This window comes from Poecile atricapillus, chromosome 1 (genome assembly GCF_030490865.1).
Source record: "Poecile atricapillus isolate bPoeAtr1 chromosome 1, bPoeAtr1.hap1, whole genome shotgun sequence".
NCBI lineage: Eukaryota > Metazoa > Chordata > Aves > Passeriformes > Paridae > Poecile > Poecile atricapillus.
In genome coordinates this window covers 99,839,010-99,862,342 of record NC_081249.1, presented here as the reverse complement: position 1 = coordinate 99,862,342, position 23,333 = coordinate 99,839,010, and the positions used below count along the sequence as shown (strand labels likewise).

Sequence of the window (23,333 nt, the reverse complement as noted above, 5' to 3'; positions counted from 1 at the left end):
CTGTGAAACAATTCACAGGACACATTTTTAACAAGAAAAATGACAAGTTCATAGACCTTTTGGGAAAACATGTGGATAGGTGCAGGTTACCAACATTTATTGGTTTTATGGGTAAGTAGAACTGACTTTCAGAGTCTGAAAATGATATGCACCTTTTAAGACTCCTACACTCACACACCACATGTGAAAAATGGACCAGCCCAACAGACAGCTGTCAGTGATATTCTCCAAACTCCCATGGTCTGCCATTAATCCAAAGCTGGGGATTCTGTGACTTCTATTGTCTTTTATCCCTGCACCTGTCCACTGGTTTCTAACCTTCTACTTTGTTAAGAATAATGCTTTTACACAGTTGCTAGCTGATCACTCTGCATTCAAGTAAATGTTGTAAACATAGGTAGCTGTAATTACAATGAGCAATTATGTAACTATACCAAACAACAGTTTATAGCATCTGCATTTAAATTACCTTCACACGCTGATTTAATACACCGTTTGTCACTGCCACCTAAAAGTATCTGACAGACCTGTGTAAGTGCCCCGATGAGTCTCCATCTGAAGGACTTTAGTGGATCCTGTATTAAAGCAAATCAAGTGTATTTTTAACAAGTCAAACTAACAGGAATGAAAACTCAGAACCAACAGAGGCTGTTCACTGAAAATCTTTCTTATTTCCTAGACCATTGCCTGAAAAAGTCTCAAACATTGCCAGGCTGACATGAAATGTATCATCTGATTCATCACCACAGGGCTGAGAAATAAAACCGCAATAGGATTTAGAACTTTTGAGTTTCACTCATCACCAAATACTTTTAAACAAAATCATGCCAGTTCACCTGAAAGCTTGAGACTTAGGGCCTCCAACAAGTTAATGAAGTTGAATATATACACATTCCGAGGTGCAGTTCTGATTACTGAGTCTTGTTTCTTCCCAAGCCTTTCCCATCCACCTCCTCTTCTTCCACAGTAAATATGAAATAACAGATTGTAAAAAATTAAGAAAACTTGTTAAAGTATCATACTGAATTCTTACTAGACTATTATATATCAAGAAAACCTTAAATGTTATTTCTCAAGTTAACAAGATATACTCAACTCACTTGGATTGCAGTATCATTCTCAGTCATTACTTGTTAACCATTTTTAGGGTTTTTATTTTAAATTCTGCCTGTCTTGGCTCTGCTATTCATATGAAACAGCAGGTCTTCCACATGGCAAATCTAATCTTCAGTAGGTTGAGAAGAATATTCATGTATTTAAGAATATACCACTAAAAAAGAAAACAAGCAGAACAAAATACACACTACTGATGAAGTATTGTGAGCAGTTTTGTAGATACCCAACTTTGGTACAATTACCTCTGGATTATTAGATTTCAGCTTTGTCTGAAGAAACCTAAGCTAGTGGTTTGGGCCGATTAAACTTATAAACTATATAGAGAATACTTTGCTACCATTTTTAGAATGGTTTGAGCAGTGCTATATGAATGAATAATGCACCAGTAGACACTTTCACAGCAGAAAATTTATACAAAATAGAAAAGCCTTTGTAGAAAGGATAGTGGTTTTTATTGTAGACTTAGAAAATACTGAATTATGAAAAATACAAAATCAACTGTTGTAATTATCTTTATTTTACAATCTGTATGCCATCATACCCTTATGGCTTTAAGATAGTCTGTCCAAAGTACTTTAAAACATGCTTTAACAAAGTATTTTACAATTTCAAAATCGAGTCTTTCTTTACCGGAAGAAAAAAAAAAAAATAAAACCAAACTCCAAAAACATTTTCCTGAGAATTCTGTATCATAAAATTGTCATTCATTCGTAACATTTGCAAGTTGATGATATAGGCTTATAGAAGTCAACATGCAACTTGTAGGTCTATGGTATTAAATAAATATTTAAAAAAATATTTAGATGCAGCTGGTCAGGCAAAAACCTACTCTCAAACTCCATCAAGTTCATATCAGGTTTAAAAACACGATGTTACTTTTATCATAGGTCAATGACTGCCATGATTGCCGCCCTGGAATCCCTCCACCATCAGCTATATGGAATTCAGGCTGTGGCTGATACCCAGACTGCAGCAGTGGAGCACAACCCTTTAGTGAAATTCCAGCCTCACACTTGGTCATCACTGCCCGTGTTTTCCAACATCTGCAGCCAAGTGTGTCAGGGCTTTGGGCTACTGGATAAGCTTCCAGACAGCCATTCCCTACAAAGATGCTCCACCTCATTACAACAAGGATTTACCCCAAGGAATTCTATTTCCAGCTATGTGCACTATTAGGACAATGCTTTAATGCCATTGTCCACGTCATTTTAGAATATCACCAGCTTTAAAAGTGATAGTAGTTATGAACAGTAGAGGTTTGGGCTTTGAATTTTGTTTTTGATTGTTTCTTGCTGGTTTGCTTTTTAAATAAAATGGAGGCATAAGAGCAAAATGCTTTCCAGGGTGGCAGCCTGGGAGGGAGACAGGATTAAATTAATCAGGAATCTACAGAAAATGGAGAAAAATCCCAGAGAGCTTCATAAAGTAATACATATACAGGATCAGCATATCTCAATTATAGTAATTTAAAAGAATTTCAATTCAATTATCATGATGCCTGCCATGTAGTATTTATTTCTGAATTTCAATTACTGCAAGCACTGTGATTTATACAAGCTATGCTCCATTAGCATATTTTTTCCCTTAAAAAAGCAATGATCTATGATGAAAATCCAAGGATTCACTAGAGATTTGAATCAACTTTCAATCCCATAGGTGAGGTAGTGTAGTCATTTGTGTTACGTGCTGGTTATGAGAAGTCCTGCTGAAATCTGTAAATTTTTAAATTTTTGTTTTAAATAAGTGGCTTACTGTATTTATTAATGCTATGTTACCTATGGTGGGGAGAGGAAAAAAAAAGAGCCTTGCCAAGAACAAGTTTTGTCTCGCTGCAAGATAAAACTGAAAAGCAGTATTTACAAGGGCCTTTGCTTAGTTGCTGCCTACTGTACATGCACACAGACACTAAAAGCACAAACAAAAGCTAATACACATTCTGAGGTAGGAAACGAAGAATTCCACTGGCTTGTACAAGATTCTTCATGTTTTGTAAACCAGTAAACCCAAAGTTTTCTGTGGTGAGGTTCAATACTTAGTTCTGGTGTGAGAATAAAATCTAAATAACAAAGCATCATTGGTATACAATATGCATCCACTGTTATGTAAAAATCTAGAAAATGGGGATTCTTTTCAGTAGCTGAATTTCTCCTTCACAAAGTAATGAAGGAAATATCTCCAGCTCATTTCTTCAATAAACTTTGTATATATCTATGCTAATAGCACAAGCCATTGAAAATATACTACAGGTTTAGCCATAAAGTATCCTGAAGACTGATTCTGAAATAGAACTTTACTGGTCCCAGTGATCAGAGAACAAATATTTGTAACTTATTTTAGGCAGTTAGGCACTGAAAGAAAAACATGTGGCGCCTGAATACCTTAAAAAAAAAAAAAAAAAAAAGAAGTCTGTCCTTAGACTTTCACAATACTTTGATTCCAACTTGCCACAAGCAGCAAGTTTGAAGGTGCTAGGACAGGATGTCGCAATACAGCAGTGAGTTTTAATAAGCCTATGGGATTCAGATGCCACAGGATCCAATGCACACTCATCCAAGAACTGTACCAGTTGCAGATGTCTGCCTTCCCAAGTACATTGTTATTCCTCCCACTAAATTTAGAGAAGAGAGCAGTATGTGGCAGCACCTCTGCTGCTCCAGTTAATTCTGTACTGGAGAGACAAAACAAAAGCACTTATTCAATAAAAGCCTACTACTAATCAATTCTACTACTACGAGTAGTAGCCTACTACTTTAATTCAGTAAAAGTCTTCTCTGGGACAGGGAAGGGAACAGCAGGAAGCAAGGAGCTATTCCAGAGTGCACTTGCCAGAATCTCCTCATTCTGTCATGTTACTTAGCTCATCTACAAAATGAACATTTACAGAGCTATATATGCTTCTTAAGGTTTGTCTACCAGGAAAAAAGATGTCTTAGAAGAATTCTAGGTATTGAAGTCATTGTGCATAAACAGCTGTCAGGAGGCTTTCCTTAAAATGCAGAGTAGCATTAAGTACTGTGGCATAAATCAGAGTGGGCTGCTCTATACATGAACAAAACTTCCTCACAAATAAGCACCTGTGCATGGAATTCGTACTTTCCAACAGCTTTCCTGAACTCTCCTTGGCATCACCACACAGAAAAATCTCCAAGGCTGACACATACAAATTATGTTCTGGAACTACACCGAGCAAACCCAAAGCTTGCTAAGTAGTAATAGTGACCATGTAATTGTCAATGTAGTTTTGAAAGATTAAGCTTTAATCTTCTCTCATTTAGTAAATTACTTTCTAATAATGCTCAATCCCACTTCTAGTTGCAATGTTGGGAGGCTGGCAGCGGGAAGGAGAGATTCACTCATCTGTAGTGCATTTGTCAGTCATTTGCTGGCAGAAGTCTGTGATGCCACTGCTCTGTCCACATGGCTCTGCGAGTGACGTTGGCTCCAATGTTCCAGCAGAAACTGGATGCAGTTCCTGTACTTGATCGTACGTGGCCTCACACACGCTTTTGACACACTGGTAACAGGAACTCTGCTCAGCTGTAGGTGTGACACCTGAAAGACTATTTGCTGATTCTACAGATGCTGGTACCACAAGCTCGCTATCAGATGGAGCTGCTTGTTCTCTTTTCGGGAACAAAAATGAGAGTGGACAATCTGAAGAAGAATATTTTGCAAGTATTTGTATTTGCTCTTGACTCAAGGCTGCTTCCTTACACACCTGCTGGCAAAGTCCAGTCAGATTCTGCTTTGTCTCACCCAGAGTTGATAAAATGTGATTTCTTTCCTTCAGCAAATTCTCCTTCTCTGTTTGCTGCAAAAAGAAAAACCATGTTTTAGTCTACATTTTAACATAAAAACTACGGTTTAAGCTCCTATCATAGCTAAAACAAGACTTTAAATACTCTGATCCGCTGAAATAGAAATAATTTGGCATCAAGAAAGTAAGCAGCAACACAATCAAACACGTATCAAAAGGCCAATCCTAACCTCTCTGAAAGCATCATCAACTAAGCTATTTGATGTACTTTTTCAGATATGCAGCTTTTTCCAAACTAATGCTGGCAGACAAGGGAGTAATTCCTAGTTCCTGAACAAATGAAACATAGTTGCACTTACTGTAAATATTCCTGAAACACTAGTTCTACAGGGTAACACAAACCTCTACCAATGAGTCAACAAAACATTAAGCAGTCTTCATAGAGCTCTGCATTTTAAAACTGAAATATTGAAAATCGAACACCACATTTTAATTATTGAGTCTTTTCCACTAGGTGAAAATAACTTCCATTCACAAAAAGTGCCAAATCCACTATAGGACAAACAATGGAGTTAGGTACAGTTCCTAAATTAGATAGAAAATTTTAAGAAAGGTGAAGAAAGAAGAGGCGCTGAAGAGCTGACAATCTAGAGATAATGTAGTAGGATTGTCCAAGCACATGGCAACAAACAGGATAGCAACTCACTAATAAATATCAATTATTAAATGAATTAAATTAAATTAAATGTATTAAATTAAGCTTTTTTTTTTTTTTGGCTTCAATGTTGTGAATTTTTCTGAGGCTTCTGATAGAACTGGCTAAAGATGAAAAGACACTGATAACTGAGAAATCTAATCATGGAAACAAGCAACCTTTTGAATAAAGAAAAATGAGGAAATGGTAAAGAAGGACAGAGAGCAAAAGCAAGACCATTGTGAAGAAGTTGAATGAAAGGGACAAAGAACCCAAAACCAAATATGTCTCAACACATACATTTTAAATCCTGTAATTAATTAATTAAAAGAAGATACAGTTTCAAAGACACACAAAGCTTTAAATAGTTTTCAAGTTTTAATCATAGGGACTATGATTGTTACAACTACTGTTATGGCAACTCACTCCTGCAAAGTTTTATTGTTTTCACTCTTCCTCACATCCCCTTTTGCAGAGAAACCTCATACTGCAACCTCTACAACTTCTTTTGGAAAGAACTGATTAAGTTTAGGCAGCATTGGGCAAGAGGAACAGTTGCTCCCAGTTCTTTTTGTCTAAAATTAGTACAAAGAGGACTTTGTGAATAAATTTTGACTTGTCAGCATACTGGGAGCAGCTGTTAATCATAAAATATGCCACACTGGAAAGGACCCATCAGGGTTCACCGAGTCCAACTCCTGGGCCTGCACAGGATACCTCAAGAGTCGCACCTTGTGCCTGAGAACTTTGTCCAAACGCTTCTTGAACTCTGTCAGACTTGGCACTGTGACCACTGCCCTAGGGAGTCTGCTCCAGTGTCCAATCACCCTCTGGGGGGAACAGGCTTTTCATAATATCCAACCTAAACCTCCCATGACTCGGCTTTATGCTGTTTCCTCAAGTCCCATCACTGGTCACAGAGACTGGCACCTGCCTCTCCTGAGGATGGTGAAGATTCTCAGTGAGGTCCCCCTCATTCTCCTTTTCTCCAGGCTGAACAGACTAAATGCCCACAGTCACACCTCCTAGGACTTCCCCCCTTCAGACCCCATCCTTACGACCTTTCTTTGGATGCTCTCTGACAGCTTAACACCATTTTTTAAACCATGGTGCCCGAAACTGCACACAATGCTCAAGGTGAGGCTGTCCCAGTGCAGAGCAGAGTGGGACAATACCCGCTCTTGCCTGGCTGGGGATGCTGTGCCTGATGCTCCCCAGGACATGGATCTTCAGCAAAGTTGTGCTTCTTGAGACCAGCCATCCTTTACTCTGCTCCCCCTTGCAAGAACCCTCATTTTAAAAGTCTTGAAGTGAAAATCAAAGGATGGGTCAGGTTGGAAGGGACCACAGTGGGTCATCTGGTCCAACCTCCCTGCTCAGACAGGGTCATCCCATTGTACAGGAGAAAGTACAAGGAATGTGAATATACACATGGTCTCTGAAAGAGACACGTTTCTAACATGTCAACATCTGCTTAAGTAGTCCTTGTGTATTCTCAAATACAGAACATTAGTGACCAACAAGATTCACCTGAAAGGTCAATAAGCAAAGGCAATATGGGGAGGTAAAAAAAAGACTATCAGTACAGAAGAACATGAGACATGATCAAAGGTAACTCTCCCAGACAACACATTCAGCACTAAATATTTTTCTTTAATATAAGTAGAACTTAAGATTTCCAATTTTACAGAATCACTTGGGAGGGGAGGTACCTCAGCAGGTCTGTAGTCTGACCTGGTGCTCAGAACAAAGTCAGAGATCAGGTGAGATCAGGCTGCTCAGGGTTTTGCTCAGTCATGCCACAAAACCCTCAAAGATAGGGCATACACAGCTTTTCAGAGTGAACTGCTCCACTGCCTGCCTGTCCCCACTGGAAGAAAAAACTTTCCTTATATTCAGATGAAATCCCCCCTTGTAATTTAAGACCATGTCTCTTTTTCTCTTGGTGTCAAGTACTCCCCCCAGGAATCTGAAGATCTTCCACTACCAAAGACTGTATAACTTCAAGGACTGCCCCAGAGATATGGGCAGGTAACCATTAGGTTTCCCCACCCCTTCTCCAGGTAGAAGCCCTATTTCTTCTGCCTCTCACCATAGAAGTACTTCAGGTCTGGACATCCCAGTGCCCGTCACCCAACCTCCTCCTGTCTATCAATGTGCTCCTGGAACTGGGAGGGGTGAAAACCCAGCAAAAGATTCAGTGTTACTCATGCCAAGATAGGTAACAACCACTGCCCTCCAACAAGCGGCTGTGTTCCTGTCAACACAGCCCAGGACATGGATGGTCTTTTTTTTTCCAGTCTGGACATGCTGCTGATCCATGCACAGCCTACTGTCTGCCCAGGCCCCAAGGTGCTTGTCAGCAAAGCTACTTGCCAGCTGTCAGTCTCCAGCCTCTAGTCAGGCAGGGGTCATTCTGTTCCAAATATAGGACTCTTCCAAGAAACACACCACAAGTATCTTCTGAGAGAGAAAAAAACTGATACAGCACCAAATAGAAACTAATACAAGACAACATGCTCCACATACTGGAAACCAGGATGAGGAATTCCACCAAAAAGTATTTCCTAACTGGTAGTACACAGCATTATCTACTTGCCAAGAGCTGTAAAACTATAGCAACACCATTCTATTCCCTCTCAAAGCCACGTTACAGATGATACCACGAGAAGATCAAAGTCTAAACAGTCTGAGAAACAACTGACCCAGAGAACAGGAACAAGGCAGGAGCCATCACGCATAAAGTATCTTACATATGTATCATGTATATCATGGATGTACCACACATAGCTCTTCCAAGACATGTCTTTTCTTCCACCTACTTGGAAATCATGCCTAGACAGACCTTAATGTTTTTGTATTTGGTACAAAATTTACAAATTTGATGATCTGTGGCTGTCAGGCATGGTCAACAGCTCCAAACAACGTCTTTTCAGGAATTTCTGAAGAAACTTATCAGCACAGTTGAAAAAAAAAAAAAAATGCAACTGGAACATGTTTCTGCTTAGACGATGATTCATATAATTCAGATCTCACAGTTCTCAAGACTCAACACTCATCATCTAGGCCTTGCACAGTGTTACCTGTCAAACTGCAGACATTCAGTCTGTTCCAGCACAGGTCCACAGAGAGAAGGATACTATGTTACAATTATTAGTCTCTTAGACAAGCACATGTCTAATCTTGCAGATCAGGCTTTAATTCCCTGCCCAAGTATTGCACAATATTGACAGAGTTACATAACAGAAATGACAACATGATGACAAAACCAGGCAAAAAGTTCTGAAATGTCAGAAATGCAACTTCTCTCTTTGGTAAGGATATTATTAATACAGTCACCTGATTAGCCTCCCTCATAGAGCACCTTCCTCATTGAGCACAACCTGCTCTGTCAGCTCATCTGAGCTCTATGGCATTGCAAGACCTCCTTCAAAGCCTAGCTCTTCATTGCAGAAATAGGAGTAGATGCAGAGAAAGATGATGATCATAGGAAAATAAGTTTCCAGTCCATGGCACTTGGTTCCAATTTTATTTTCCTTTTCACTTTGAAGTCAAAAAGATGCAACATGACTGCTATGTTCCAGTTGATGCAGATACAAAATTCAGGTACACCAAGCCTAAAACGCTCCACAAACAAGAATAACAGTACAGTAGTCCTAAACAACTGAACTATTTTGTGCACATGGTATGACTGATTATGAAACTAAGGTGAGAGAGTCAAAGACTTGTTTTTCTGAAAAGCCACTCAATTATCTTCTTACCATTGCTATTTTTGCATAATCCTAACCTCAGATTACCTACATTTCTTTTAAATTACATATTTATCTTTTTATTGCCTTCTTAAGGAAGAGGAAATATATTAACAGATGGCTGCAGAGAAATCTGGATGCATCAATTCCTCAGCTAAAATCTTGATACAATTGCTAAAAAGGCAAGCAACTTCCCAAGTTCTTCTGTATCTTCCGTCTTTCTGAAAGGGTCTCGGTTTTAGCATTCAAGACTCAGGAAACAGTTCACCAGCCCCTGCTGCTATGTCCCAAGAACTTACACAACTAACAGTTGCATAACTGCAAACTTCGTCATGAGCAATACCATGAGCTGAAGAATAAAATCTCAAAGCAAGAAAGGGGAAGAGTCAAAAAACAGTGTGGAACAACAGTGGGAATCATTCTGTACAATTAAATTCAAAGCTTATGGGTTTGATTTACCAAAAATTATGCTGTGATGCATGTTTTATTTGAATGGAAACAAGTCCACAGAAGGAAAGGTATGTGTATTTTAGAGCAAGCCTCAGAAAAATCTAGAACTGCTATCAAGAAGTTATACAAAACTGATAAAAGTTCTTTAAGCTTGAGTGGAAAATGTAGCAAACCACCTCACTCTCAAGCTACTGCCAGATAGCCAGTCAAGATGTTTAGAGGAAGACATGACAACAGCAATGAATATTTATACATACCAGTTTTTCAATTTCAGATTCAAGATTTTGTATGCAGTCAAGTTTCCTTTTGCGACATCGCTGCGCTGCAATTCTATTTTTACTTCGTCTTCGGATATCATGAATACAGTCCAATTGTTCAGGAGTTAATTTATGCATTTTCAGAAATGACTGGAAGTCATTTCTGGAAAGTGAGATAATCCTTTGTGCATTAAACGGCAGTTTTACCTAGAATGTGAGATACAATTGTAAATCCAAGGTGGAACTGATACACACAAACACCAATTTGTCAAGTTTCCATTTTAAGCATTCTTTACCACACAACCCATCTCAGAGACAAACTAACATAACCATCAGATGATGGGATAAAATCCAGGGGATTCAACTACAGGAGTTCAAGCATGGGTGCAATAAAGTATTTGGACATTTGCACCAGATCCTTACAAGCATATTTAGAGCAGGATGAAAGCTACTTTTGTATCAAAAATATATCAAGTATGGAGGTGATACACTCTAAGAAGATGAGTTACAATTTGGTGAGGTACAAAACAAGTGTCAAAAGTCACTAATACAGTCTCAAGTTTTCCCAAAGCTGCTATTAAGACTGCATCCTGAATACATTTTTATTATATCTAAGGCTTGTTTTTCTGCAGGAAAAGTTCATCTGAAGCAGGCACTTCTTTAAAATACCAAAGTTACAATATTTGTCTTTTATCTCTCAGTGTTGGAGAAGAGAGAGGACTAGGCTCTTGCTACTGTTGTATACCTGAGCAACAAAAGCATTTGAGATCACAGAGTGTTGATTAACAATGAAAAACATATTTACCTTTACAAAATAATCACCATGTTTTTTGAGTATCCAACTAAAGACACTTTATTTTAATCCTTATATTTGAGTATAGTAAGTACCAGGATATGTTACCTTGCTGTGGTCAAAGATCTGAATTTAGTTCAAAAAGAATACAGAGAAACCTTTTATCTGATTGGCTACTACTGGTGACAATCAGGAAAAAAATAATAAAAAAACCCAGAGCACTGATGCCATCTTCTCTGTCACATAAAGGTGCAGAATGTATTCAACCATTTCTGGCCTTTTGACTGGCATTCCAGCTTTTTGTATTGATGGCAAGTTCCACTTACGTTCAGTCTCAGTAAGGCCCTGTGTCTTAAAAAGATAAAAACCCTAGTGCTTTAAGAACAACTGAATTTTAGTAACATTGAATGATCCATCCTGCAGAGTTACACTGCAATTCTATGATTCTAAGAGCTGAGATGGAAATTGTTTCAGGTATATCACAAAATCTTTTAGGATTAGACCACTCTTGTATCTGCCTAAACCACTACTAAAGCAGTAACAAAGAAAGGAAGTGCCAGCTGCAGATGGAGAAACAAAAATAACCTTACTGTTGGAGAAGGTGATATTATTAAACAGTCTTAAATACACAGAAACCAGCTTAAAAACTTAATTTTCACATTATATCTGAAATATCATTTCTCTCCCACCTTCATCCCACAGCTCAGAATAAAAACAAGAAAACTGGTAAGTTTCTAATAAAAAAAGGTTCCAAAAAGTTTAGAGTTTTCTTAAACCTAACTGAAGCAGATAAAAGAAAAAAAAAATCTAAGAACGAACCTTCATGCCTTGATTTAAGACTCAAAACCATTTTTGACAGTTGTTCCAGAAAAAAAACTTAAAAGATCAAATATGTAAACATCTAACACTTCAGTATCTGACCAAGAATACTTTCATACTTTAGTTCAGTCTCTCTGAATTAACAGTGACCTTCCATATAAACTTCAGAGCAGTTATTTAAAGTTTCAGTTCCAGACTTTTTAAAAGCAGCCACAGAAAAAATACCCCAAAACAACAAAACACGAAAGACTCAGAATTATACTTTTTAATATAGCCTTAACAGACTGGGAAGCAAAGGATACATCAGGATGTTCTTACCTCACATTCTTGTTCTCTTGCTGAACAGGATTCACTGTCTCCCTCAGTGTCAGTCTCCGAATCCTCTCCCAAACTTATCACATAGTTATAGGGACACTGTTGCTGCTCCTGAACATAATCTCCACTGTTTATTTCAGAGGTGTTGGAACATCCTTCAGTGCTAAGGTTGCTTATAAAGGGGCAGTTGACAGAATTCAGTGTTGTAAAAGTTCGTTGAGAGCAAGGTTCAGGGCTTTCACTGATCCTGATCCCCAGCCATGGACACTCTGATTTTTTCCCCGAATACACAGGCTCCAAGTACTCTTTAGAAACTGCAGGTGGTAAATGTATTTGACAGGCATCTGTGCTGTGAATATCACTCCAGAAGCCCTGTGCTAGCTGTTCTGCTATCTCTCTCTCCACACTGCTTCGATCTCCAGCTGAGGTGATGTTAGTGGCTTCCCTAATGCACAAATCCACCTTTGAAGATGGGTTACCTTGACTTTCAGTTTTGTCATTTCCAGCTCCAGTACTTGACACAGTTTTTTCAGCTGAGACTGCGTTGTTTTGCATACTACTGAAATTCAAGTCACCATATTGCTCACAACTATGTAAAATAGACACAGAATTGAGTCCATGAGGTGCAGCAGGGTTTTGGGGGAAAGCAACAAGATCCATTTTCTCCACAGGACACGACACATTCCGAGTTACAGAATCTCTCTTTGACTCTTCTTTTTTCTGAATGCCTTCTTCCCCTTCTTCCATTTCTACCTGAGTCTCTTCACAGTTTGAGATCAGCTGCATAGGCACACACTCCTGAGCTTTTTGTATGCCATCATTATCAGGTATTTCCTTCTCAAGAGAAGTTGCAAATGGTGGTACCTGAACGTCTTTAATACTGGAATTGAACTCTGAAGTATGAACTTTGTCATTTCCAAAAGCTTTCTGGAATTTTCTATACTTTGGGCATTGGGAAGATAAGCTGGAAGTACTACCCCTTTCTAAATGCACAGGATCACAGTTTTGATTTGCATTATCTTGGAGAACAGGCGATGATTTAGCATTTTCTTCATCTTTACAGAGCTTTGTGTCAGGAGTTTGACTATATTCCTTTTCTAGAAGTGCTTCAACTTCATCATTTATTTCTAGGGCTCCATCATCTGCACTGTCAGTTTTAGGGTTTGCCTTCTGACAACGCTGTGTGCAACATTTCTTCCTAGGACATTCCTGCTGATCCAATTTAAAGTCCAAAAATCTGAATTTGAGAAACTGAAAGCAGGACTCTTCAATGTTGCGTACACCCAAAAATTCTGCACATTTGCAAACTTCAGACACATTGTCTTTATTTAAAACAAGTTTTGCTGTATATGCAAACTGAAGCAAAGGACTAAATCCTTTAAGTGTTACCTATTACAAAAACAAATGAAAAAAAACCAAAACAGTATTACAGTCAATTTGGGTTTAAGCAGAGAAATACACAAATTTACTTGTCCTGCCAGCAGGACACGGGACAGGACAAAAAACCAGACTTGTTCTATTGTGAAAACCTGTCAAACTCACTCTGAAACAATTCTTCTGATACAATTTTATCATACACATTTTGTAACAGTTTTCTTCACTCTATCTCTTAATAAAATGTTCTGGCAACATAGTGTTAAAAGTGAAAAATATTGTCCTATGCTGAAAACCAGTAACTAGATTCCAACCTCACAACGATATATTTCAAAGCAAGTTGTGTATTAATTACTCTAATTACCAGAGTATGCTGCTGGTATTTAATTGTAGTTTTTGAAGGACAATTACTGTTAATCACTTAGTCTTATGCAGCATTGATGTAAAAAATGGAGTCTAACCACATATGATTATTTACTACTACAGCCACTGATTCCTTTCTTCCTCCCATCGATTGGAAGAAATGCACTCAAAAACTGTACACCAAACAGAATTCTCAGTTTAAAGCGCCTTTAGAGCAAGTGACTTTAACTGAACATTTATGTCTTCACAACAGTTGCCCATCAGGGAATCCAGAGATAAACAAAAACTGTATCTCATTAGAAACTGTACAAGATCTTCTATACATGAAAAAATGTCTAAGGAATCAAGTAGAAATCCACAAGCAGACCCAACAAAGAGATTACCAACTACATGATACTTCCTTTAGCCTTTTCTCTGCAAATGAAGAACAAAGCAGTATGTCCACTATTAATACTCAAATTACCAAGTCCACACACTGCTCCCCACATTTACTGAAATGTACAATATTTTATGCTAAATAAAGCACTATATCAATGCATTAATTACGCTGAATCCTTCTGTCAGCAAAACAATGTATTATTCATGCAATTCAATTTAAGAGTCAGTTGAGGGTTTGTTTACTTTGTTTTTTAGTAGTTGTTTGGTATATTCTTTTTAAAGAATACAACACATGAAAGGAAGTTGATGAGATCTGCACAGAGACCAGTTCTTTACTGTCTGCAAACTCTTACAACCTACCTAAAGAATTCTTAAAATAGCATGTGGAATCTAGAGATTACTCCACTACATTAATTCATCCTTTATAATGTGGGGAAGTAGAATGTAAAAGACAGTTTATCCATAAGCTGTCAAGATGTCTTCAGACTTAGTGTAGCTAACAAAACATTAAAGTGGCTTTACAAGTAAGTAGCATTCATAAATGAAAGATGAAAATATAATGGTATTTTAAAACTGTACCTTTTTTCTATTTCCTCGAAGGGAGAAACACTACAAAAAGTGCAAGGATCAAGAGGGAACAGACACTCCTTTCACTTTCTCTGACACATTTCTAGTTAGCTGTGCTCAAACAAGGAAAAACCCTAGAAAGACCTTTAGTGTCACTAACCTTAAAAAGCAACTCTTGCAGTAGTAATTTATTTAAATTTTATTTGGGATGAAAGTCAAAGAATAAAACCACTGTCAAAAAAACAACAGACCTTATACCAAGATGACAGTAGTTAGTCTTCACAACATAATATAGATGAAGCATTTGAATTAAAAAAATATTTCTGGTATCTCAGATTGTGGGCTGGTGTCTTTCAGCTCTTAAATCCCCTACTCTAACTCATCAGTTAAACCCCAGCCTTCCTACCATAAAAGAGAACTGAACAAAGCAGATTAGAAGCACTGGCAGGTAAAATGCAGAAGGGAGTGACACTCACCTCTTCCGGTAAAGTGATGATAAGATCAGCGTCCACCTGGCCCACAATTCTTGAAAGGAAGTAACTGCTGCAAGCTGCAAGCACAGCTTTGTGAGCCCGAAATCGCTGATCTTCCACTAAAATTGTAACATCACAAAGGATATCTTGCTTTCGCTGATCATCAAGGCTGAGGAGTACGTTGGTACTGTGCACTGAAGATTCATAGGCAAACACCACACTGTTGTTCTCACTTAGAGACATTCTGTATCACAGGTGGTAGTGTGAGGCTCAGTGGAAAGCATGCTTCTGTGCTTCAGACCTGGGGGAGCAAAGAAAGACGTTGTACCCCTGAAAGTCATGTCCAACAGGAACCTATCGGTACTGAAACAGGGGCATGTTAAATGTGCACTGCCCTGGTCTAATTCTTCCTCAAATCAGTACTTTAAATAAGTACAGGCTTGTGACTATTTAATGTACCCAAACCTTGATATGTATATCTTAACACTGCTTTTGTAGTCTCACAGACCAAAAAATGGACTTCAGCAATAAAGAACAGTTACTTCCTTGCCAAGTGATTCAGAAACATAAATGTACTGTAACACCTAGAAATTTTCTAAGCTTTCACTCTTAGTAATTGGTATATTCTAACTCCAACACTATGAAAATGCAAAGACAAATAAAACAGATGCATTAAACTAATATTCACCAAAATACTATGTGAGCTACTTCTGTTTACTGGTTCACCTAGTGCTGGCTAAAATATATGTGTTCTGCCTTATTTAAAAAATATTTCGTCTGCTAAACCAATCAGGCATTGGTAAAATACCCTGATTTTGTCTCTAGTAGGTTGGTGTTTTGTTTGAATACTCTACCTGCCTTAATGCAAACTTTTATTTCCCCCTTTTCTGTTCATGACTATTTGATTTGTCATACTTGTTACAAGTTTGATTTCTCAATGGATCATTATGATTCAGATCACCTGACAATGGAATACTGCCCCTTTTCTGACAAAGTTCTCAAATAACACTATTCAGTGGATAATAAACAACAGTTAATTTTTTAATATTATTTATAGTTAAATAATATAGTTTCAAGATTTTAGATATTTAAAACCTTGAAATATATAACTCATATATAACAGTTCTGAAGATTCCTAAATTTGCAGAAAAAAAGAAGGGCTAGGGAGAAGGCCACTCTGCTAGAGAGCGCAAAGTTTGAAAGTATTTCCAAGTCTGATCTTTACACTGTATTTCACTTTCAATTGAGCCCTTCTTCCAATTAAAAGGAAGAAAAAAGATTATTAAGAAGTGCCCTTGCTCGATCAAGAAACCACTTATGTCAGATTTGGAACTATCCTACAAAGATAATACTGCATTACTAGGACACATTACAGCTTAACAAACCAAGCATTCAGATTACACTTGACCCCAGAGTTCCTGTAATTGAGTACAGATGTGGAGATTCACTTCAGCTGACATGGGACTACCTCATCGTTCTATTGCTCAACAGAGGTTGTTACCATCTGCCAGCTCCCAACAATAATAAAACTGTAGCCAGTGCAAATCCTCAGGTTTCAGATGTGGGGAAACTTTCACAACACAGGGAGTGTAGAGGGCATAGCCATATTTAAACACACTGTGGAAAAAGCAACCATGCTGCCAGCTGTGCTGCTGGTTACTCACTGCTCAAGCTATTATCATGGCACACAGGCATTTGAATGAACTTATGAACAGAAAAAGGGAAGAAAAAGATCCCCACTTCCAGTGGCAATAGCAGCACACTACTGGTCTGGACCCCAGTAAAGGGCAGAGCACATCAGCATTACCTACCCTTCCCACTCCCTAATGGAACACTATGCTTAACTTCACCAACAAAATGAACAAATGTGTATGGTGAAAACAAAAGTTTTAAGGGGAAAATCCCAAATGTTTCACAAACCTGAGTTCTCCCCTCTAAGAGGTGGTAGAGAAAAGTGCTATATACCATGCACTGTTAATCCTAAAGGGCTTATTTTTGGAAGGAAATTGTTTGAATGTTTTCATATATCTAACAACAAGACTACAGATTCATTAACTTAGGAAATATTTAATTTCCAGTCAATTTACATGGGAACAAAATAAATCCTCATGGAACTGTTATTTATGAAATTCTATTTTTATAAGAGCTTATGAGAAGTAACCAGTGCAATATAAATGATATGTTCCTAACTGGATTGCTCTATAGCCTAATTTATTATATTGCTCCTATCTTACAGCACACAGAGATTAATAAAGTATGACTATGTATTTGTTACAAGGTAAAAATCATGGAAATGGAATGGAGGACAAAAGGGAAAAATTGAAGACTAAATCCACAGTGGTGGGGAGTGCAGGGAAGTATTATAGATGAGGACATATTCTGGGTGAACACTTAGGCAAACGTTATGAGGGAAGCTATAGTTAAAGACAAGCCTTAAAGTGTACTTTCTATTTTCTTTGAAGAAAAAACCCTCAGATAGACAACACACATATTATATATGCTGCTTTCGGGTTTTTCCTGATAAAATAATCAATTCCAATATCCAGTTTAGTTCATTACACTTCCATAGCACAGAAGGCTAAAAGGAACACTAGCTTATTTCTATTTTTATAGCTACAGACAAATGAATGCAGAGAAGAGCTAACCCTCCTCACTTATCTCTGTGAGGCATGCACCATCCTTTCAAAACAGCTTTGTGGACTACTTGGAGCACTGAGAGAGAGCTTCCAATGTGTCAGCTGCCAAAAAAAATAAAACAGCTTTCAACACTGAAACACTACCTTCTGTTTCTTGAGAAGTGAATAAAATACTTAGTTTGAGCATAACACTTTAGTCTGACAGAATGTTGTACTTTGTAACTGTGAGGACTTTATCAGCCAAGTTATGGCCCCTCTATATTTAAACAGGATGACAACTTCTTTGAGGTATCCATAGTATAAAATGCAGCATTTAATAAGCATTTCAAACTTTAAGAGAACCTTTAAAAAACCCCCACAAAACCAAAACAAACACCACCCCTACACTAGACTCAAATACTAAATTCCTCTCAGTCTTTGTAAAATTTAGGTACTGTCAAATGTAATAAAAAGATATCCAAAGGCAGAGCACCAGAAAACTGAAAATGCTGGTGAAAACAAAAGTATCAAATGGGAAAGAGAAAATGCAACCACTGTAAAAAGCTGATACACTTAAGAACTAACAGAGGTCAAACTTGTGAATGTCTGAATTCTGTTTTCCAGTTGTGTAATAAGGGCACAGTACCACACTTATGATACTATCTGTCACAACAACCAACCAGATTTTCCACAGCAGCGTGAGCACAAAGTAACTTCTCTATAACTACATTTATTGTACACACATCCACAACAAGAACCTTACTGTCATAAGAAAGACAAAAAGTATATCTCTTCTGCATTTAATTTCTCTTCTACCATAACTGTTCTTACAGCGAACTCAGAATTCTTAAAATTAGTTTTATTTATGAATGAGTGGACAAGGAGGGGAAAAGGTATGAAGCAGAGAAAACAATTCAATTAAACTTACAAGTTTTGTTGCAACTGTCATAAGGTTAGGCCTTCTAGGCTTTTCTGTCCATTTTACATAATTTAATTTCCTACAAATATTATTTATCAGGCTCTTTTTTCCACTCTCAGAAATATTAACATCAGCAACCAGGTATTAACAAGGAAAAATGATACTACAAACAACAATAACAAATCATATCCTTGGAAAGCAGCCTAAAACTCCTATAATGCTATTTGTATTTTAAAAGTAACCTTCAAGCAAGAAAAACTAAAAGTAAGCACAGATAACTTGGAAAAGTATTCCACAAGCAGATGACTGTACGTCGAACCACTGCTCACAAAGGAGGTGCCAACAACCATATGACTGAATGCAAAAGATGCTAAGGAAAAAAACCATGCAAGAACATTATTTAAGATATTTGTAATGGACATCACCATCAAAAACATGGAGGGTCCAAAAAGATCTTCCAAAACTTAAAATAGTTCTTACAACACAGGTATGAAGGATTAAAGAAGTAACAACATGAAAGCTCATTTACTACAAATCCTCAGTTCATGGAAGAAAACTAGCACTGTGAGCATTCCTCAAATTCCTCTCACCTGAAACCCTGCACACCTAATAACCTCATACTTGTGAGACTGAAAATTAAAAAACCCCATGAACATAAGCATATGCACATGCTAGTATAAAAGCTACATAAACACTTGAAGCACAATCTGTCAAGTTCTACTTTGAAAACAAAACCAAGCCTGCTACTACAAAGTTTTCATTCTTTATCAGTGATCTTGAGATAAATAATGCTTTGCATAAGGACAAAAATATTTCCTCCTAAGTGCTAGCTATAAAACTTTACTCTCCTTTATCAAAGAGAAATAACTCAATTTTTTTCTGCCTACTAATATACAATCATGAAAACTATGCCCAACAGTTACCTGTGAAATTTCAATATCTTCAGTAAATTTAGCCATCTCTACATCCAAATGACTATATATATATATATATCCAAAGAATATATAAATACTTATCTTAATGAAAATCAGTACTGCAACCACATGTAAAAATGAATATACATTTGTTTAAGTGCACAGTATAGAGACCAAAGCAAGATGCTTATCAGGATTCATTGTAAAATAATGATCTCATCCAAGGTTCATTTTTCTCATGCATTCAAAGTCATGCATTATATTATTACAGGAAGGCAACACTGAGGTACAGTGAGTGTAATGTACTCTAAAATTAGGCTGCAGGTTTGCTCATCTGATTGCTTACAACCAGCAACAATAATTGCTCTTTACTACCTGACTGGAGAATAAAGGTAGATATAAAATCCTTTACTTCCTTGCACCACAATCTCTGCTTCAAGAGTCACTTGGAACAGATCCTCAAGAGTCATGATGGCTGAAACCAGACAAAGCTATAAAGAACTGTTGCTGCTAAGTTACAGAAGAAAAATAGAAAAATAGTAGCAAAACAAATAACATTGTTGAAGAATGTACCCAGCGCAGGTAGAGTACAAGAGCAGGAAAAGAGTAGCAGAGTATTACTCATAATAGTGTGAGGTATTTCTCATGCACACGAAAATCTCACACAAGGTAGACAAACTTTCACCCAAGCTCAGCACCACCACATCTAAGAGTGCACTCAACATCCTGTGGACAAACAAGTGTCCTGGAAGAGCTGAAGGAAGTTAAAAGGCATCAAGTTGTCACTGAAGCTGACAAAAGCACACACCTTTGTGTACATGTTTATGAAAATGCTTTTTAAACATTCTGAGCCTGAATGTTTCAAGTGTCATTAAAAATACTAAATCAGAGCACAGAAACCCATGGAAATCAATGACAGTCATACCTTTACTTTGAAGACTTAGACTTTCAGGGAAAACAGCTGATTACATTTTACAATCTTAATTCTTCATGCTAAATCTAAGGACCTGGCAAATGAAATTCCAGTATCTAACAGTGACCAAGATACAACGGGAACACCAAATCCAGAGGCAGCATCCGTCCCCCTACATATCAAAGTTTGACTTCCAAATACTTTTTTCCCCTCCAAACTACAAGTTTTTCCAATTCAGGAAAAAAAACCAACCCAGACTGAACAGCAGAGTAGACTGGAGGTTTTGATACAGAAATCATTTGATGTTCTCCCTCTCCTCCTGGACAGCTGAGGACCTGACACTCCAGTAAGCCTTGCAGAGCAGCTACTCCTATCCATCAGGACCTCACTGTGCCTCTGTGACCAGGAATTTCCTTATCACCAGCTGAATATTGAGAAAGAGAGGATTCATCCAAAGGCATCCAGATTTAACCCAATCCAGGATCCAAACCTACCAATTGTCTCAAAGACTCACTGCCAAATAAAATACAGGAATCTACCTTGTTACCAGCAATTGTAACACACCTAAGAGCAACTGGGGCAATAAACTAGCAAAAACCAAGCAAAAATGCTCAAGCTACAAGAGTTACATCCTATGAGCACAGTGCTTTCTTTTAAAGAACAAAAGCCTCTTGTTTTCCATCTGTGAATAAATCCAATTCAGATAGTCCTATAAAGAGCTAACCTTTTATTCCTAGACTCAGATATCAATAATGCAGTCCTACCATCCAAATCAACTCAGTCTACATGTGTTTGTTTTTTTTCTGATCTGCACCTACCATATAATTCCTACACATGATCCAGCTAAAGGTTATCTGAATTATTAAAATGTAAACAAAACCCTGTTGCTTAATCTCTCCTTCATGAACAAGCATCCAGCAATACCACACTGGATATCACCCCTCTCTAGCAATCACAGTGTCACTTGTACAGTGGTGAAGTTCTGAAGTAAGAGAGCAGAAAGCAAAGCTCCCCTTGGTAGCTGCAGAACCCACGCAGGACAGACCTTGGCTGTCCCTGCTCTCTGAGGTGCTTGAGCTTGGGAACCCAGATGTAAATTCAGTTGTGATCATCAAAATGATAAAACTAGCAAGATTAATTTATCACCTAGCAGACAGTAAGGGTCTGTTCAGTTAGCACCATGCCTCTAACATGTCTGTATTCTTGGAACACTTCAAATTCCTCAACAGTTGGAAAAAATACAATAAAAAACCATCAAAAACATAGCCTGAAGAAAAACTCTTTGTGCTAGTACTATTATGCTGATAAGCATATTGAGTAAGTTCTAGCAGGTCAGTCATTCCAATTGACATTATCATTTACTACTGCTGAAACAAGACAGTTTAGATAAGACACAGCTCATCAAAACACACAACAAAGCCTTTTTTCCTACAGTTTTGTCTCTCTGTCCTTGCCCCCAGCTATCTCTCCTTTTAAGGAAATAGTTACATTACAGATGAATGCCTACAATGGTTAATAGCTGCTGATTCACATTATGCTGACAAAGAATGAACAAGCATTTCAGTTTCCCATGTTCATTGCTTCATCTTCAAAAAGACTGCAAAAGAAAAAAGTGATAAAAAAAGCAAAGAGCAAGCTTTGCTGCTCCAGAACAATGCTTTCTCCTTTAAGAAAAAAGTACATTTAATCTTCAGTTATTAGCAGTCATAATTCTAAATTGTCTTCTTTATTAGTCCAACACCTGGATGATTTTCTTCACAGCTTAATTACATAAATGAGGTTTTTAAAAATTACTAGTTCGTATTTTTGTAGCACAATTTTAAACACTGCATTTGGACTCTTGTCAAGTCACAAGTGAGTATTAAAAAGAATCACGGGAAGTCTGGCAAGTCTTAAGTCTGTGCTAAGAGTCTTAATTTGTTTTCCAGGTTCTAAGACTAAACAGACACTTTTTTTCTCAGTATTTGCAAGCTATATGAGAAGTTGGGACATGGGAAAAAGCATGGGGGAATGCTAGTAGTCACAAGCCTCCAGAAACCGTAATTTTAAAAGGAAAAAAGAGATTGAGACCATGTAACTATAGACATTTTCCAAAGAACAGAAGTTCAAAAAGTTTCCCTCAGAGGATGACACAAAGTCAGTATCAAAGCCAAATAAACCCCAAACTACTCTTCAGTTTCCCATTATTTGAGGTGACACTAATTGTTTAATCTTTGGATCAGGGATAAAAATCATGTTGTGGGATTTGGTTTGTTTCACTGCTAAAAAATGAAATAGGTCTGAAGGGATTTCAGAAACTCTTCTGAAAAATTCCATCACTTAAAGCCCTTCAGTTGTACTGGTATTCAAAAAGAATTACTCTTGAAAAAATAACAATGCACAGACCTTCTAAAGAACTTTATAAAAAAATACCAAGTACCTATCAACAACAAAAATAACAACAAACACAACACCCCAAAAATACACATAGAAACTGGTTTTATTTTTTCTTAAATAAGAACTAGGTTAGATAATAAAATATTCACTTAGGAAAAGTAAAGCATGCACAACTAAAATCTACTGTCAACTCCTGCCTTTGCTGAAAGGACAAATACTTTTGTATCTAGAGCTACATATTCTACTCATTGCTACAGTTAAACAAACCACATGAATAACTACCTGAATGACTATCACAACCCATTTACAAGTATATATGTCAAAATATTTGTGATGAATACTAAATTAACCATTTAATGTACTTTAACCTAGAAGGACACAAGAAACAACCTGAAAGAACTGTGAAACAGCTATATTGCCAAGTCAAAACATACTGGTTGGAAATTATATTTAGAATCTCATTTCTGGAATTATCTGTTTAACTTTGATTT

The 23,333-nt window shown here is 37.4% G+C and overlaps 1 protein-coding gene across 9 annotated transcripts in view; it reads right to left on the bottom strand.

Moving 5' to 3' along the window:
* The window catches only part of BACH1 (BTB domain and CNC homolog 1), a 33,307-nt gene that overhangs the window by 6,258 nt on the left and 3,716 nt on the right, over nucleotides 1-23,333 (bottom strand). For 5 of the 9 annotated variants that reach the window (XR_009277045.1, XR_009277049.1, XR_009277046.1 and 2 more), the window contains exons 2-6: nucleotides 15,109-15,406; nucleotides 11,954-13,339; nucleotides 10,024-10,230; nucleotides 4,835-4,927; nucleotides 1,101-1,270 (exon numbers count right to left, since the gene is read on the bottom strand). Coding sequence is in view for 3 of the 9 variants with exons in the window: in XM_058833655.1 (XP_058689638.1) it covers nucleotides 4,466-4,927; nucleotides 10,024-10,230; nucleotides 11,954-13,339; nucleotides 15,109-15,348 (2,295 nt within the window). In the remaining 6 variants the exon portion in view is untranslated. Of the gene's footprint in view, nucleotides 1-469; nucleotides 576-1,100; nucleotides 1,271-1,545; nucleotides 4,928-10,023; nucleotides 10,231-11,953; nucleotides 13,340-15,108; nucleotides 15,407-23,333 lie in introns of those variants that run through there. The other 4 variants (XM_058833655.1, XM_058833645.1, XR_009277050.1 and 1 more) reach the window with 3 other exon arrangements.